Consider the following 19,655-nt stretch of genomic DNA (forward strand, 5'->3'; position numbering starts at 1 on the left):
TGACTATGCGATAGAATGCATTCAAATTTTATTCAGAATATGCTACTTTCACAACAGCTGACGCAACTTTTTCGTCATTCATTGTGGTAGCGTCACAGTGCATTGACTTTAATGGAGGAGCATAGAGTGGGTTGTTCCACTGCAAATTAGACAATCATTGGATAAATGCTCGGCTTTGTGCTGCCCACAAACGCTGAGCGTCTCTGAAAGTGAATGAGAAGTGGGTTAGGCCTCAACTGGCCAGGACGCCGGGCTTAAGCATGACGATTCAATGAATTGTAAGAGGCAGAATCCCTTTTTGATTGACAGCAAGCTATAATGAAATATAAACCACATGTTTCAAGTTTAATTTCATTGTTGTGTGTTGATATGGAGAATTTTACAATTGTGTAAGTTACATTTCTTTGTCAAATCTAGCATCTTTCTATATTGTATCTGTTACTGGAGACTGTATTCATGTTTAGAGGGTAGATGAAAAAGAGCATAGACTAATTGAAAGACCAGCAGCCGCCACTGGTATACGGCCTGTGTTACATTTACAATAACAACAATTGAAAAATGGAGCAAAATATATAATAAGAAAAAATATATACAAACCCTGTTTTCATATGAGTTGGGAAATCGTGTTAGATGTAAATATAAACGGAATACAATGATTTGCAAATCATTTTCAACCCATATTCAGTTGAATATGCTACAAAGACAACATATTTGATGTTCAAACTGATAAACATTTTTTTTTTGCAAATAATCATTAACTTTAGAATTTGATGCCAGCAACACGTGACAAAGAAGTTGGGAAAGGTGGCAATAAATATTGATAATGTTGAGGAATGCTCATCAAACACTTATTTGGGACATCCCACAGGTGAACAGGCAAATTGGGAACAGGTGGGTGCCATGATTGGGTATAAAAGTAGATTCCATGAAATGCTCAGTCATTCACGAACAAGGATGGGGCGAGGGTCACCACTTTGTCAACAAATGCGTGAGCAAATTGTTGAACAGTTTAAGAAAAACCTTTCTCAACCAGCTATTGCAAGGAATTTAGGGATTTCACCATCTACGGTCCGTAATATCATTAAAGGGTTCAGAGAATCTGGAGAAATCACTGCACATAAGCAGCTAAGCCCGTGACCTTCAATCCCTCAGGCTGTACTGCATCAACGAGCGACATCAGTGTGTAAAGGATATCACCACAATCATATTGTCTAAAAATGCATTTTCTCATCGATAACGTGACATCATATATATGTATATATATATATATATATATATATATATATATATATATATATAGCGCACTTTCCGTGTGCGCAATGATGTCACGCTATATATATATATATATATATATATATATATATATATATATATATATATATATATATATATATATATATATATATATATATATATATAGCGCACTTTCCGCGTGCGCAATGATGTCACGTTATCGATGAGAAAATGCATTTTTAGACAATATGATTTGCCTGAGCGGCCAGGAGACACCGTGAGTAGTAAGCGGTACAAAGTGGATAAGAAAAGATAAAAAATTTTATTTTTTTAAATTTTTTTATACTTGGGACTTCCCGCGGGCCTGATTTTGGACGCTGGCCGTAGTTTGGGGACCCCTGTGTTAAAGACTAAATTTACCCATTGTAAATCAGTTTTGCCATTTCATTATACTGACTTAAAGTGTGATACGCACCTTTGTAGAACTGCGACTCTTGGCTTGGCGGTGGGACTTTGGTTTGTGCAGTGAGCAACAACTCATATGTGTGATCTTCCTCCTGCTCAGCAGGCTCTCCTCTCTCATCAATACTGCTATTGGTAAATAGAGCCTACAAAGAACAAGACAAAGACAGCAGAATAGTTTAAAAAAACAACAAAATGACGCAATGATTGGATCAAATAAATGCACACGTTTAAAAGTAAAACCAGTCAGGCAAGATCCATGGTGTTTGTACACATTATCTTTACTTCCCTCCTTCTGGTCTTGTTCCTGCTCAATTACTACTACAGTGGTACCTTAACTTAAGACTGTTTTGAGATAAGAGCTGTCTCTTGGCTAATTGTTATGCTTTAAGTTACAAGCCATTAATTGAGTTATAATCATCTCTTCTATTAGGCGGGATAACAATTAAAAAGCAGGCTGTGCCGCATTTCAAACAAAGCACGTTCAAAACCAACACTCAGCCAACTACCGGGGGGCGACGGATAGACAGTGGACTCATGTGAGAGCAAGTAAGAATGACAACAGAAGTTGAAGGAAGATTAGGCAGTAGCTCCCAAAAATATTAGAAAAATAAATGCATTACATCAGTGCCCTCGCCTCCCGCAGTTACCTATAGGGTACCAACAGGCATGCATTTTAACCCTAGGACACGACCGCATCCCTTACCATTCACTAGGCACTCCCGCTCGTTTCCCAGAACCGCACGGAAAAACCAACAAACACCACAATGAGTTGCACGGCAAAGCTGTGTAGGTGTGCACATCCAAACAAATTATAGAATTGCGTAGACACATTAAGCATGAACGACACTTCCTTTCTTTTCTCAACCGCCATTGTTTGCCAGCCATGTAAAGCTGGTTGCTAACAGAGCAGGCCGACCGCCACCGGCGCAAAGCCCCGACAAACAGCTACAAAAGTGGGGTGCCCAAAATACAGACAATACATCAACACTGCACCGATGGCCCCGTATTCATCCACTTCTAAAAAGCATGCCAAAATAACGGATGTAATAACGTTTTATTTGGCCAAAGACATATACTCTGAGCAGTAAAATTAAAGTGTTAATGTGTATGTGCCCTTTGTGCATAATCTTATTTTTACACCTGTTCACATGGCATATTTATTTTAGTTAACCCTTTGTCTTTTGTACATTTAATTTTTTTTAATTAATACCAGTTTTTATAGTTTCATTTTGAAATGAAAACCAAGTTCACATACTGTTTGCTTATAATAGAAAGTGCAGTAACATGTTTTAACTAACAGTAAATAACCATGATTGATAATCACAATTTCAACATTGATGAAAATAATCGTGATTTGCTTAAAACAGTGGATGTTTCCGCACAATTCTTTGCACTTAAAAATACATCTTTGTGGTAATAAATATAATTAGAACATTTGAGCATCATGTGTGTCTTTAATTATAGTAAGTGCGTTTATCCTAATCGTTCGTGCCACTTCATTTACACACAACAGGATTTTTACCAAGTTTTTTTTTTTTGACAATTCCACAATAATATCGTACTGTGGCCTTAATACCAAGATAATATTGTACCGTGAAATTTTGATAGTTACATTTCTATTATTCTTACTAAACGTCATAAAACTAATGTAGTTGTTAGTAGTATACATAGTATAGTTTTTAGTAGTATATATCTGTTGTATTGTTTTTATACAATATTTTACACCTTAACTTGAGTTTTTTTCTTTTAATAGGCAGGTTAATGTTAAAACGGTCCTGCTTAGGCCCCAATTTTAGTGTGTGAAAGCTTTGTGGAGGTCTTACACATGCAGTCTGTAAATGCATGAAATAATCATATAAATCATAAAATAGATAATCGATATACATTGTATTCAAATGTATATTGCAATGTACTTCCTGTTCCCTGCAAACTCAATATTTCACCATAGCTATTTCTGTCTTTTGGAGTCCGATCTTTTAGAATGTGTACATTTATTTTTCACACTATATACTCATTTTGACTCAATAACTTAAATCCAAGGGCATCAATTGAAAATGACCTCACCTCTGAGCTCACCTCTTCTTCAAGACCAGCACCAGCATGTGCTGAGAGGACAAGGCGATCTTTCTACAAGAGACATACAGTATATGGTGCCCAAGTTGAGCAAGCTCCCTACTATACAGACAGACAGGACCACTATCACCCTCTAGTGCAGTGGTTCTCAAACGTTTTTTGTCATCCCCCACTTTGGACAAGGGGGAGTTTTCAAGCCCCACCTGCCCCCATCGCCCCAACAGAACGCTAATGCCAAGCTTAACATTTTCAAATGTATTGAACATCAAGTAACATCAAGTTGTATACATTCAAACTCAATAACATAAAATTACATCAAGTTCAATAATAACTCAAATAACTGCAGCTGTGGTATAACTTGCATCAAGTTCAATAATAAATAAAATAACTTGCATCAAGTTCAATAATAAATAAAACAAAAGTGTTATAACTTTCATCAAGTTCAATAATAAATCCAAAAAAAGTGTTATAACTTGCATCAAGTTCAATAATAAATCAAATAAAAGTGTTATAACTTGCATCAAGTTCAATAATAAATCAAATAAAAGTGTAATAACTTGCATCAAGTTCAATAATAAATCAAATAAAAGTGTTAACTTGCATCAAGTTCAATAATAAATCAAATAAAAGTGTTATAACTTGCATCAAGTTCAATAATAAATCAAATAAAAGTGTTATAACTTGCATCAAGTTCAATAATAAATCAAATAAAAGTGTTATAACTTGCATCAAGTTCAATAATAAATCAAATAAAAGTGTTATAACTTGCATCAAGTTCAATAATAAATCAAATAACTTGCATCAAGTTCAATAATAAATCAAATAAAAGTGCCACTTTGCAAAAAAAAAAAAAAGGAGGAGTTACGCATTTGGCAAGACAGGGCAAGTGAACATGAGTTTTACAGTACACCAGCATTAGTGGCTGCAATGAGCCTGTTTTGCACTGCACAGCTTTTCAAATCGGGGTTGCAGTCTTGACACTGTCACTCTTAAGTCATGCTCAATGTTCAGCTGAGACCTGTACTTCGTTTTGAGTGAAGCAACAGCTGAAAAGGGCAAAGGGGAGAAGAATGGACACAGCTCTCTGCCCGATGAGTGGATGATTAGTGCGGATGGGTAGCAACCCATCCGCGTGAAAGTTTGTTCCGCTTAGCCCCGCCCCCAGTAGTTACTGTTGCTCTGTCTGTCAAACTTTCGCTCCTACCTAGAAATTTAAAGCCTACAGGAAAAATAAGTAATTTACATTTTTTTATATAGCGGATTTCACAGACAGAATCACAGTGATTTACAGTGAGGATAGAAAATGAAAGCATAGTAAAAAAAATAAAATCTAAGAATATAATTTTTTTTTTTTAAATTCCTCCCGTTCCTCGCGCCCCACCTGTCATGTCTCTATTCCCCACCAGTGGGGCGCGCCCCACACTTTGAGAAACGCTGCTCTAGTGGGAGTTTGTGGTTTTCATATTTAACATCCTGCATAGACTATATGGTGGGAAATAACAACTGACCTTTCCCGCTTCACTGTCTGGTCTTCCTGAGTCCCTGTCTGAGGATTTTCCGCTCGTCAGGCTGTCAAGAGAATGGCAGGAGGTAGCTTCAAACAGAGCTTCATAGGGACTCTCCTCCTCAGGCCCCGGGGCCAGCCGCGATATCAATTCACTCATTTTGTCCAGATCACCTAAAAAACAGTTGATCATGTTTGATGATAATAATATTGTTCAAACTGATGAATGAGCAGGCCAATCTTACCCTTTTTCTGTGGACTGGGACTCTCCAGTGGCGGAGGGATTGGTGGAAGGGGGAGGTCGATGTCAGGTGGTTTTCCAAGACCTGCAGCAGAAAAAGATATCAAACCCAGCTCTGTCTCTCCTTGTAAGTAGAAACACTTATACCTTGGATGAGTGCAGCTATCTCTCTGCTCTTCTGAGAGGGCATGTCTTTGACTGTGTCCAGGGCTGTTAGGCCCTTCTGGTCCAACATGTTCACATCGATACCTGAGAGTCAGCAAAGGGAGGAGTACCATTTTTTTTCATGCTAATTAATTAATTTTCTGTGGTATTCAAATGCAGCGGCACTGATGTCTGACCTGCATGGAGTAGTTTCTGCACCACATCTGTCTTCCCAAACAGGGCTGCTTCGTGGAGCGCGCTTCCTTTCTCTGTCTAATAAAACACAATTCAAGTGATGAAAACATGGGCGGGCAGCAGGTATGTATTTCCTTGTCTAGGCCCGACATTCAAATAAAAAACACATTCTATAAGTTTTTAATGAACATGCAATGGCTGTATTTAGTTAGCACCTAGTACACACTTATTTCAGTTTAAAAGTACAAGCAGCCCATTTTTCAGCTCACAAGACCATGCTAATTGCAACCAGCATGATGCAGGCCCTGAAGCCACGAGACTAGCCTTGATTTAAACGAAAAGGAGGGCAGAAAGAAAGAAAACTCATCTCCAGACAGATGGATGGCACCGTTTGGTACAGCCCGGGTTACATGGGCCCCTCCCCACCATCTCGGGGTGCATAACCCAGCTCTATTGTGTATATCCCAAAACCAAGTTGCAGAGCTAAAGAATGTGAAATAATACAGCTTGAATGGGAAGTAGCCTTGTCATAGGAAATCCTGCAATGTCAACATCGGTTAGTCAATATCATTTGTTCAATGGGGGTATAAATTTTAGTACAAAAAAATTGCAATTTGTGATCAAAAAAATATGGAACTAATCTTCCACTTTGTGGGAAATCTTTGTACAAATTTCTATCCGTTAATCTAGAAAAAAAAGTGTAAGGTTAGTGGTAACTGATGTATGTCTCTGCTCTAGTTCTAGTTTTCCACATCAGACTTAGGGTTGCATAATATATTGATAACGATACAAAGTATAGTATCAATATATTGTCGATAATTCAGGGTAGTATTGATCATGAACTTTTTTCATTAACACAAAATGTTGTTGTTTTTGTTACGGTTTACAAATTTAGGAAGTAATGCCTTAGACACAGGAGGGCTTTAAGGGCAAAAAACGAAATATTTAAATCAGAGCCAATAATAAAAAATAATTTAAAGGAAAACTGCTCCTTTTTTTTGCCTATTGTTTACATGAAAGACAAGACGACCCGTGTAATTTTTTAATGCATTATAACTTGTAAATAAACGTAAATAAAAGTATGCTTACAATGGAGCCAATGGGGGGTCCTCTATTCCGCCCAGAAAACCCAATAAATAACCATGCAAAAACCGCCAACAATTTACATTTCGCGACTTGAATATCAACCAAGTATTAGTGATATTGTTATTATAAGCGCTAATGCAGACAAACTATTTTTGGCAAAGCCATGACTACTAACTTGTGTGCCTATATTGACAGCATCTACTAGTGAGCTACTTTCTCTCGTCGGAGCTTGTAAAAGTTTATTCAAAATCAATAATCATGTCTCTCATCTTGATAGTAGAAGGATGAGAACGTAATCCGACAAGTTGGTACACTTTCACAGACAATTTAAACCCGGAAATCACGAGAACAACACAAAAAAAAAAACCTTTTCTTCGCAAGGACTATGAGTCATTCTTCATATATAACAAGATTCAATCAGTGGGCATCCTAATGACAGCAGACCTTATACAGTAAGTGACCTTTTATGATGTTTGTTGGCTCTAATGAAGTTAGTAGTGAGTAATAATCAGTAATACTGTTGGGGAAAAAAAAGTGAACGTTGTGATGCGTTTTTCCAATTAATGTGCCAAGTATGCTTAAAATGAGCAAAATAATGAATATTACAAATTATTATAATTAGACTGTTATGACATTACATGTATAATTACATCATGTATATAAAACCTTAAAGAAGGCGTTTGGATGTTTAAGGTCTCGAAGGCAGAATAGAGTGACTCTCATAGGCTTCATTGTAAGCTGACTTTTGATTGCATTTATTTACAAATACAAATGCATAAAAAACATGTATTGTCTTGTCTTACAAAAGGTATGTGGATTATCCAAAAAATGTGCAGTCCCCCTTCAAAAATTAGTTGATGTTACACTGCCGTCTTGTGTTTTTGTCTGATCATAATTGTAATCAAAAATGGTATCATTCAATGATCTTGACATGTTTAAGTCTCAGCATTAGTATGACTGATACTGCCCCTGTAACTACTTGGTAGTGAATCGATACCCAAATTAGTAGTATTGTCAAAATGAATCTTAAGTAGGCAAACAACAGAAGAAGAAATGTTTTAACATATGTTTACAACAGGAGGTAACCATACAGTAAATTAACTAGTAGATTGATAATAGTTTTGATGAAATAATACAACTGGAAATTACGTAATATGTTAGCGCAAACATCAGCAGCTTAATTTGGAGCATTTGTAACCTGTTTTGAAATGGTTCTATTACCATTTAATATACTAAATAATACATCATGATATATAGCTTTATCGCTGGAGGCTGCAATATATATTGCAATATAGATTTTAAGCTACATCGACCATCCTTAATTAAACTCATCCAAGCATACCTTGACAACATAACTTGTTATGTCCACTATACCAAATACGTAAATAAAACACACACCTCATAGTTAATGTCCATGCCAGCATGTAGCAGCACCTCCACCACAGAAAGATGTCCATTTCTGGAGGCCAGATGCAGCGGCGTGTGCTTCTTGGTGTTGCAGCTGAGGAGATTTGGGTGGGCGCTGAGAAGCAGCTTGACCACCTCTAGGCGGCCGTACAGTGCAGCAAGATCCAGGGGAGTCTCAAATTTGTTATTCCTCATGGTTGGGTCCGTCAGCTCCTCCAGCAGTAGCCGGACGACCTGTGAGTGTCCATACTGAGCGGCGCAGTGCAGCGGCGTCTCATTGTCATTGTTCTATCGAGGAAAGACGTACGGTTTTAGAAGCGGAAACACGGGAAAATAGTTAAATGTTAGGTCAAATTAGGACAAATTGTGACTACCATTAATTGGTACTAGGGTTAAACAAAAAAACACCACAGAAAGTACCAACCACCATTAAACACAGTGCAGATAGATGTAGAGAAAGGAGGATGTAGTGGTGCTGATAAATAGACAGAAACACTCAGGCAGGTGTGGATCTACAAGACGCATGGACCACTGGGACATAAACGCACTTGGTGAGGTCGTGCCTGTGTTGGTGAGCTGAATTCTGTCCTTATTCACCACGTGAGATGTATTAAAACCCTTTACGTAACTGGAATTGTGAGGACATACACAGAACAGTGAAAGGATTACAACATAAACCTCCACAGAGAGAAACAAATGGCAGTCAATGCCCAGTACAGTACTATAATTCTTAATCTCATGCTACAGTAATTAATCCTTGTACACATATAACCTCATGTATGCATGCTCTTTTACATGCTCATAAATCTGTACTGCATTCATGGCTAAAAAAGGACGCAAGCATACTCCGCAGGAATCACACACTAACGATATGAACTCACTATGTGTTGCTTATTGGATCGAATGACTGCATGAATCAACAAAATCAATACTAATCAAGGTAAAAAGCTCTAGCCCTGCTGATACCTGCATGGCCAGCAGGTGGCAGACTTTACAGAGCTGCAGTGAGGATAGCATGGGAAAAGCAACAATGTAAGACAGTCATAACTAAAATTGTGGTGCATCCAGATACTGTTAATGATAACTATACAACGTCTGCAGTCCATATGCTGTTCACCACAGTAAAGTCAACAGAAACCAAGACTCGGTCGAGAATTGCAAACAATTAACTAAATGTAGCCCAGAAGGCTTTTGACTGAGAGAAGAAATGGGTGTGGCAGATAAGACCACAGATTGTAGGGGTAACATGTTCTAAAAGCCAGTCATTCCACAGAAGAGCATCTCTCCTCTCTTCTCGCCTTCCTGTGACAACATGAACTCAAACACAAGCAGAATCAAGGCAGACCGTAACATACAAGTATCGTGCCCACTTTCATCTGTGCCGCATTGTCAAGCATTTGCTTATTAGTGAGATAAACTCTGCAGATGGAGATGACTTCAGCATGCAAACACACACACAGTGATTACATCAGCATGATTCACTTCCTCACATATTAAGGTCTGCTGCCTCAGTAGCCATATTTGTTATTCTTGTGCACATTCAAGACAAAAAAAGAGTCATGATTATGCAAATGTGTGTATGAATTGGAGTTACAGGAGACTCCCTTGTTTCTAGGCGACAACCAGAGTGGAACAAAGACACCTGGTGAGCTGATCCTGCATTGTTAGAAAGACTCCTTTTGTTAATAATTTGACACCAGGCCTTCTCTGGAACTTACAAACAAGCTTCCAAATTGACCACAAACAACTTTAAGGACTCTTTTTTACTTCTGAGCAGTTTATTATGGTCATACACATAGTTTGTTATTTCGGTGATATTTGCAACATATGTAGACACTATGTGCATACACTAAGATAGCATTTTCACTAAAACACAACATTAAGGTAATTTATCAGAATCAGAAGTACTTTATTCATCCCCGAAGGGGGAATTAATTAATTCACACAATCTATTGGACATTGATCCAAGAGCTAAATCAAACACCCCATTTTTGTAGAAGCATGTGTCAATATGATACAATACAGTTGTACAGATACAACCATTAACTGCTGTAAGCGCTCTTGACGGTCACAATTATAAACGAGCAAGACAAAACTCATGGATCAATTTATATTTTACAGGTGCAAAGTTGTTGCTGCTTGTTGTCAGTCGAGATACCTCAACTTAATACATGTTAAAGCATTAACTTTGACAGCCCTAACTCATGTGATTAATAAAAAATATTGCATTAATCATGTATGAACACAGATAAGTCACAATTTATTTTGACAGCATATTTTCCTTTACCAACTGCAGATGATTACCTGAAAGACTTGCAGGTTGCTATAGAGTTAGTGATCAGAGCAAAAATGATTGAGGACACTGCAATTGGTGTGCTCAGTGGCAAATTTCCTTTCAAAATACACCCAGACATGACTTAAGATAACACTGTTAAAAACTTTTCAGCAAATAAATGATGTGCATTCAAGTAAAATATTTTGAACAAGTTTGTGTATTTGTGTTAAAATATTGGGGTCTTTTTAAAGCTAATTCAAATCAAGCAATTAAGTAATAAAATGCTATTAATCATGATTAACCAGGATAAACATGTGATTATTATAATTAAAAAGTGTATTGTTTGACAGGACATGGAAGACTAATCTGACTCTCGCCAGATCCTTGTAGTTCGCTGAGCTCCACACAAGGATCTGGGAGTTCTCAATAGGAGATGTATTTCAGAAGAATAGAATAGAATAGAATAGAAAGTACTTTATTGATTCCTAGGGGAAATTCAGCAGAGGGCCTTGTAAAAAAATCATTGTATGTGATTGGATAAACCACTTGTCCGTTTTCTTGAATAAAGTGCTACTTCAACCACTCACATCGAAATCAACCCGTGACGCTGATGAGAGCGACGCTGGGAAATCCAAACTCGGTCGGAAGAAGAGCCAAAACATCCTTGCCACCAATAAATGCCTTCAAAACCGTTCTCTGTTCATCTTTTGAATAATTAATATCCGATAGATTCGACAAAACAGTTGCAATAGCAGAATCAATGTCAGTACACGACGCAGCGAGCGTGCCGCCATTGTTGTTTGAATCAAACAGTCGCTTTGGCGCTACGTCACATCTATGAAATCCCGCCCGGCGATCCTTATTGGTTCATTATTTTTTGCTATCTGGAAGGATTTTGCTATACCTTTGAGCCCAGATCCTTGTGTGGAACTCAGCGAACAAAAAGGGTCTGGTGAGATTCAGGTTAATGGAATACAACACTCTTAAAGGGGACCTATGATGAATTTCCTCGTTTCTGACTTATAAATGTTGTTACAAAGTTGGATACTCGTGTTAAACACTGCCAAAATGGCAAATCACAAGGTTCATGGATTTTGGCGTGAGCTTGCATGCAGTTTTGATGTCTGGCTACTTTGTGACATCATTGCGAGTTGGAAGCACTTACTTAGAAATTGAATAACTCTCTCAGTAATACCTATGCTTCAGGCCACAAGGAAACACAGAAATGTATAGGATAAAGTATTATTTTAATCTAATTGTGGCATGTGCATAACACAGATGTGCAACATCCAGTGACAAACGCTGCTAAACGCAGCTTTTTTATGCATGTCATATTGATCGGAGAGTGTGCAGTTGTACAGAGTGTTGTGATGGTGTGAATCTATATATTGTTTACAAAGTTTATCTTCGACAGTGTCTGGGAAAAAAAATTGCGGTGACGACTTCAAGACACAATGTATATATATTTAACAGTGTACATTTAAAAGATATATATGATACTTTTGGAGAGTGTGGGGCGTGGTTTCATTTGCAATCTGGGGACGACTCCAGAGACAAACATCTTGCAAATAGACTTAAAAAAACGGGTAGTAAATGTGACTGTGGAGCAAATTTTACACCAAAGCGTATCCAATACATATGATCTGAACAAGGATGTGCTTTCAATGTAGAATAAAATCCTCATAGGACCCCTTTAATTTACAATCAATTCATGAGAACATTTTTCGCGTAAACAAAGTATACAGTATTTTGCAAAAATGATTACTTTGCTATTACATTAGAAGAATAAAATGTGTATAATCTTGGTGATCTTCCAACATCAGCATACCAACAAACGTGCACCAGCGAGATGGAGCTCTTCAGGGTTATTGTGCAAATGGCACAGACGCCTCACAGCCTTACTGAGAAAAAGATTCACATTCATGTGGCAACAGCCTCCTTCCTGGAGAGAGCATGTTGTTTACATGAAAACCATTTTGCTGCGGAATACCACAGTCTAAAAGCCCATCCTGATTTAGATGTCAGTACATGTCAAAAAAGATTAGATTAAGATCTATGCTTATTGATCAATGCTTTCAAGGAACACCTGACCATTGTGGTTCTTTTGTCTATTCCAGATTTTACACGGAAACGATCTGTGACTGAGCAAAGAAATTATGTTGTGTCGTTCCCTTAACCTGCAGCCCCAGAGACGGTAACACGGTCTGACAGGCGACCTCTGTCACGTGAGGTCCTAGCTGGCGGCACAGTTAGGTTACATCACCCTAGCCCCCAGCGGCGGTAGTAGTGGAGGCGGGTGGCAAGAAGGAGGGATGAGCTCGAGCAGCTGTTGCTGCTTGTGCACCAAGGGGCCATGTGTGCACGCCTGATGCCAACATCTAATCTGTCTACAGTCACAATCAAACAATGCTGTGCTCTGTTTGATTAGGGAATGCATGTATGACAGTTTCTTCTCTATTAAATAATATCTGTGTTGTCAAATCAGACAACAAATAGGCTCTGGAAGACCAGTTTTTAAGAGCTCTGTGGATGTTTATTCTGTGACCAGACAAGAGGACTATAATAAAAACTTGTTTTATTTGGACACTGTCACACATTCCAAAGTGAACAAGCCTTGCAGCTTTGTGACGAGGTGAATGTCTCACTAACTTCCTGCCACAAACTAGGACTGTTTTTGCACTGGACACTCCCTCCATTTAAAAAAGGGAAGATTAGGTTATCTTTCAGTGTGCGTGTGATTAAATGGAACATGTCCTTTAAACACAACTGACATAAAATCCTTTTCAGATCTTGGGTGCAATCTCAAAGCGATAACTCTTGAAATGACAAATTGTAGGTAAACCGCACCACAATTGTGAAAATTGTCCATCCATGCATCCATTTTCTACCGCACGTCCCTCTTGGGGTCGCGGAGGGGGCGTGGGGGGTAGGGCACTCTGGACAGGTCGCTGTGAGTTAGTTAATTTATTTAGCCCATTAAGGGCAGGGTATGAGAACTGCAAGGTAACATCTGGTAAAACCTGTGTTTTCTTTTTACATTCCAAATGTTACATGCTCAGATATGCATGACTGGGTCAGATGAATTCATCTAAACATATATTGTATTAGACAAGTGACCTATATAGAGACATGGACCTTGCATGAGCCTGAGCAGACCATTGATATACTGTAAACTGTATCTTATTAAAGAATAACAAAATGCATTGAAACAAAAAAAAACCTGTAAAAAATTAAATCAGATCGCTTGCAGTGTTATAATTTTTAAATATGACGACTACGAGTTAATTCCTTCCATAATATAACAGCCAAATAATTGTCATTCTTTTTGTTGCAGGAAAAAGTAAATGGTAAATGGGCTTCACTTGTATAGCGCTTTTTTACCTTCATGGCACCTATAGCGCTTTGACACAGTCACCTTATTCACCTGCATCTGGAGCAACTTGGAATGCAGTACCTTGCTAAGGGATACTCTGACATTGTTACAGGAGGATGGAGAATCAAACTAGCAAACATTCATGTTGGGTGACACCCACTCCACCACCTAAATTGCACCTGACATGCCCCATTTTGGCTAAATTACAACATTCATGTATTATCAATTCCACACAAACTACAGAAATGTCAACATAAATGTAATCATTCATGATAATTACGAGAATGTCTCCCTAAAACATACTAGTTGAGAATTTGTTTATAAAACGGTAATTTTTTAAAACTAGGTTAATCAAAATGTTGATCAATCGCAGTTGCTGCAAAGGTGTTGCTTAACTCATTTGCGGTACGTTTGTGTCTTTAAAGTCTTAACATCATACTCCTCTGGCTTTGTTTGTCGCACAATGCTTGTTGTCAATGTACTAGTAGAGTACTTCCTAGCAACTCCCTCTGTGTTGGAGTCTCCTTGCTCATCTTTGCATTGGCGTATGCATTGACCTGATCATTGACCGTAAAACAACCCGCGTACCTTTCAGGTAACCATCCGCGGTAGAGGTAAAGGACCATATACGAACAAAATATATTTATTATCTGCGTTTATGAATATTTTTTGTGATTAATCGCATATGTCACGTTTGACAGCCCTATTTTTAAATAAACATGTATGCATAGAAATAGAGGAACAGTAAAAAAAACACAAAATAATGGCATTTAATATACAGATTGTTTTGTTTTTAACTTTAAAAATTATCTCAAGTAATGGTATTTTGTGCCGATACATTGATTTTTCAATGAGACACGTGATGATCAATATCAATTACCAAATATTTATACATCTATTTTCCATGACACCCAAATCAAAAACAGAACCGCGGCCACTGGAAGTTGGGAACTACTTTTTTTTTTTTTGCTTTTCATTAGACCACTACAACAACTAGGGTTGTCCCAATACGAATATTTTGATACTGGTGCCAAAATGTATTTCGATATTTTCAAAATAAAGGGGACCACAAAAAACTTAACTGGCTTTGTTTCAACAGAAAATCTACATAAGATGAATTAAACATGCGTTTCTTATGAACATGAACGCATGTTTCATAAAACATGCGTTTTAATAGAACAATTTTGGCATTAATTTATAGTGAACATACTAGACAACTTGTCTTTTATTAGTAAGTAAGCAAACTGGTTACAAAAGATCCTAAATTGGCTGCTCATGTGTGTCAGTGTGTCATTTCCCATTTCATTATTTTGTCAAAATTATGAGAGACAAGCGGTAGAAAAATGGATGTTTGGATGGATTATGTATGTACTTGTTATTTGGATACTTCTTAAGTTTTGGGTGATACTACAAATGTGGGTATCAATCCAATTTGAAGTAGTTACAGGATCATACATTGGTCATAATTGATGCTCTCCTGTGTCCAGGGATGTATTTCTTGAGTTTAAAAACAATGAAAAAAACTAAATATTTTGTGATAATAAAAAATATCGATATAACCATTGTGGTATCTACTATATAGCGTTACAGTCGATATTTGTATAGTCCCACCCATTTTTTTTTAGCTTCAGGAGCGCAAGCTTGCTGTTAGCGGTCGGCTATTCTATCCTCCTATGGTGTGTAGTGGAGCGTATTTAGCTATTCCTCGTCCTGCAGGGATGATATTTGTAAGAATCCATCCATCCATCCATCTTCCTCCGCTTATCCGAGGTCGGGTCGCGGGGGCAGCAGCCTAAGCAGAGAAGCCCAGACTTCCCTCTCCCCAGCCACTCCGTCCAGCTCTTCCCGGGGGATCCCGAGGCATTCCCAGGCCAGCCAGGAGACATAGTCTTCCCAACGTGTCCTGGGTCTTCCCCGTGGCCTCCTACCGGTCGGACGTGCCCTAAACACCCCCCTAGGGACGCGTTCGGGTGGCATCCAGACCAGATGCCCGAACCACCTCATCTGGATCCACTCGATGTGGAGGAGCAGCGGCTTTACTTTGAGCTCCCCCCGAATGGCAGAGCTTCTCACCCTATCTCTAAGGGAGAGCCCCGCCACCCGGCGGAGGAAACTCATTTCGGCCGCTTGTACCGTGATCATGTCCTTTCGGTCATAACCCAAAGCTCATGACCATAGGTGAGGATGGGAACGTAGATCGACCGGTAAATTGAGAGCTTTGCCTTCCGGCTCAGCTCCTTCTTCACCACAACGGATCGATTGTAGTTTATGTCGCAATGGCGGAGAGAATTAGTGATTTAGAAGTAGCTAAAACACTGACTGTGGACAGGCTATCTAGCTATGTTTAAAGCACCGCTCTAGCTTCAATGTTTATAGCGCCACCTTTATCGTTAGTTTTAAAGCCAAAATATGTTTATTCTCGCTCTTCGGTCTTCATGCTGTTTTGGCCTGCATATGGTCTGTGTGTGTGTTGGGTTGCGACATGCGGCTTGGTGAACCTGGAGGCGCATGATTAAAAAGTACCTGTATTTCTCAAAGGCAGTATAGAACCTTTTTTAAATTTATTAGTACTGCTGTACTTTATTAGTACCAGTATACCATACAACCCTAACACCAACTCTACAAAAATCAGGAGAGTGTGCACCAGCCTGTCAGGCCTCTGGGACCAAGATGACAAGCAACTAGATCCAGTGCAGATAGGAAGGTTTTCGCTACCCTGAGGTAGACAACTGAAACCTCCCCTTAAAGCTCTCCGTCTTCACTTGGCCATTCGCCACTACAGTATGGCCAATAAGCCGCAATAGTGTTACCTTGACAACGCTGTGCCTCCTCCTCTCCTCAACATCACATGAGCACTAAGTTGGAGGTGGGGCCAAACTGCCCATTTCCATGCTACACAGAGACAAGTGTGGCATGGAAATCTCTGTTTGATGCTGATGCAAAGAGATAGCTACACTGAAAGCTACCCATCCTCCTCCTAATGAAATGGCTCTCTCCACCCCTCCTGCTAGATCACACGGTGCCATCAACCACAGCCAAAGCTAGAGCATCTTCCTTTTTGATTTATTCATAACAATCCATCAATTATTTAGCCACATAAGCAATAGTGCCCACTCCTTCAAACTACCACGGTGTGTTTACATTAAGACATCATTCATAATGTCAACACATCCCAAAAGAAACACTGACTGAACAGGCAGCTAGATGCTGCTATGGGGGAAGTAATTTTTCCCTTCCAAACACTAAGAGGATTAGTTGACCATGTTCAAAAATAGTGTGCAGCTTTATCTACAGGGCCTTGGTGGGCTTCCAGCTATGCCTGCTCAAAACACAATTATGCAGAGGCTGACATGTTTGCAACGCTCTAACAGGGGTGGGGATGGGGGCGGGGGGTTGTTAATGATGTCAGAGTCAGCAGCCTAACTCAAACATGGAGGCAGGTCGTAGGGCATCCCTCGTTAGATGATGATGAAATGAACAAGACTAAATAAGATGGAGACTCTGCACTTTGTTACAGTGGCACTTGTGGTTAGGTGTGCTATAATAAATACACTGACAATATATTAGGGATGTGCCTATCAATCGGCCACCAATCAGTATCGGTCGATTTACGTGAAAACGTATGTGATTAATGTATTTTATTGACAAACACTAACGCCAAACCCCTTCTGACTGACACAGTATTTATTTTTAGTCCCCCGGCTGACAAGCATCTAGCAGCTAATTATGTGTGTCCATACACAGTGTGGAGCTGTACCTCGAAGCTAAAAGCAAATAAACTGCATTTCTTTGTATTGTAAATATCATTATCAAGTATGACTATCAGTGGAGGATGAGGCTAAACATATTACACACAGGGTGTTGTACGGTATACCGGTAGTAATAAAGTATCACGGTACCAATGAATTGAAAATGGTACTTTACTGTCTTAGAAAAATAGCGGTATATTTTTTCCGTCCACATGCTGCCGTGCGGCGGTGATGTACAGAGCGGAGGAGCATGTTGAGTGTGTCAGCACGCACACAAGGAGAAAGAGCATTGAGAGGAAAAATGACAAATAAAAGCAATTATACTGGTTAATAAAGAGGGTGCGTGAAGCGCAATACGGAGGTATTTGGGCTTCAAAACTATCAATCAAGGTGAAACTTTAAATGCGGAAGTGCGGCGATGCCAGCAGTGCTTTAAAACATGCCTCGCCAAAGGTGATATTTAAACAATATTACAGACCTGCAAAATAAGTTTAAAGATAATATAGATAACTAGCTCCCCTACTGTGCACATACAGATATGTAGATGCACGCAGAGCTGCTTGGCTTGATGCCAAATATTAGCCACACCTTAAAAATGACACATTGTATGAATGGATACATTGCCTATTATTTAAGCGCTATTCACTAATGGTGCACCGAAAATTCGGCCACTGAAAAAACGATCAACTGCAAGCAACACCTAGTGTGTGTGTGTGACAATCATTGGTACTTTAACTTGAATACGCACGCGATTGTCTGGAGCCTCGGCGGCAAGACAGAGGTGTCGCCCTCGAGGCCACTTCGCTCGAACCTTGCCTCCAACGACTGGCAGCTTGGGGTTGGGGCGGCGGCTTCTCTAACCACGGCACGCGCACACCCCTCTTTGCACTTCAGGAAGATCAACCCTGCCCTTAGAGCCAATTCTTGTCCCGAAGTTACAGATCTGACTTGCCGACTTACCTTACCCGCCTTGTACTAACATGACAGAGGCTGTTCACCTTGGACCCTGATGGGGATTCAAGACTGCATTGGCAATTGCTCTAAGACTGCAAGGGAAGTTCAGCTTCCCCTAAAATATGAAAAAAAAGTGGTCAAATATGTACTTTTGTGTTCACATTTTTGTTCGGTATCAGCTACTTTCGCGATAGCTGACGTGACGTTCATCTCATTCATCCGGAGTATAGAGTGGGTTGTTCCATTGCAGCCCAACTAAACAGTCATTGGATAAAGGCTCAGCTTTCTCCCGCCCACAGAAGTAAAGTGTCTATAGAAGAGAATCTTCATCGTATGGGCAGCTGTTTTCCGGCACCCGGACCTGAGGCCGAGGGTCTATGCCTTTTACCACCCCAGGCCCGGGGGGCCCTCCCGTTCATATGTCAGGACACACAGAAGTGAGCCAGGTCACCGAGCAGTCATCCAGGTCCACCAGGCCACGCAAACCATTAGGAGCACGATAAATCGGGCAACGCAGGATCACGTGGTCGGCAGTCTGCTCCTCCGCGCCACACTCACACGTCGCGTTAGGTGCTAAGCCCCACTGGAACATGTTTGAGCGAAAGCGACCGACACCAGTTCGGAGGCGGTTAAGCCTCACCCAGGCCACTCGTGGTAGTGAGAGGCCTGGTATTGAGCCGGTGTCAGGTATGAAGTCACGGAGTCTGGAGGAGATGGTATGCTCCAGGTCCGTGCTCCATTTGTGATTCGCCCAGTGAGCCGCCCTGATGTTGTTGTCACTGCATTGCTGCAGGAGCTTCAGGGCGGCTGGTACCAGTGGGTCTCTGGAGGGGAGGCGGGGCGTTGGCTCTGAGGAGAGTGTGAGCCTTTCATGGAGCAGGTGGTTCTCATCCATGTTTGCCCGGCCCGCCAGAGTTGCTACAGCACCTTGGCGACGAAGCTCAGCGGGTTGGATG

General features: G+C 39.9%; 1 protein-coding gene across 3 annotated transcripts in view; it reads right to left on the reverse strand.

The window, feature by feature from the left end:
• Positions 1 to 19,655, reverse strand: part of LOC133653679 (ankyrin repeat and SAM domain-containing protein 1A-like) — a 121,703-nt gene that overhangs the window by 50,576 nt on the left and 51,472 nt on the right. For all 3 annotated transcript variants that reach the window (XM_062053230.1, XM_062053229.1, XM_062053231.1), the window contains 7 exons: positions 8,340 to 8,636; positions 5,858 to 5,933; positions 5,664 to 5,765; positions 5,521 to 5,601; positions 5,280 to 5,449; positions 3,763 to 3,825; positions 1,709 to 1,841 (listed from right to left, as the gene is read on the reverse strand). In XM_062053230.1, the coding sequence (XP_061909214.1) occupies positions 1,709 to 1,841; positions 3,763 to 3,825; positions 5,280 to 5,449; positions 5,521 to 5,601; positions 5,664 to 5,765; positions 5,858 to 5,933; positions 8,340 to 8,636 (922 nt within the window). The remainder of the gene's footprint in view (positions 1 to 1,708; positions 1,842 to 3,762; positions 3,826 to 5,279; positions 5,450 to 5,520; positions 5,602 to 5,663; positions 5,766 to 5,857; positions 5,934 to 8,339; positions 8,637 to 19,655) is intronic.

Source organism: Entelurus aequoreus, linkage group LG07, assembly GCF_033978785.1.
Source record: "Entelurus aequoreus isolate RoL-2023_Sb linkage group LG07, RoL_Eaeq_v1.1, whole genome shotgun sequence".
NCBI classification, from domain to species: Eukaryota; Metazoa; Chordata; class Actinopteri; order Syngnathiformes; family Syngnathidae; genus Entelurus; species Entelurus aequoreus.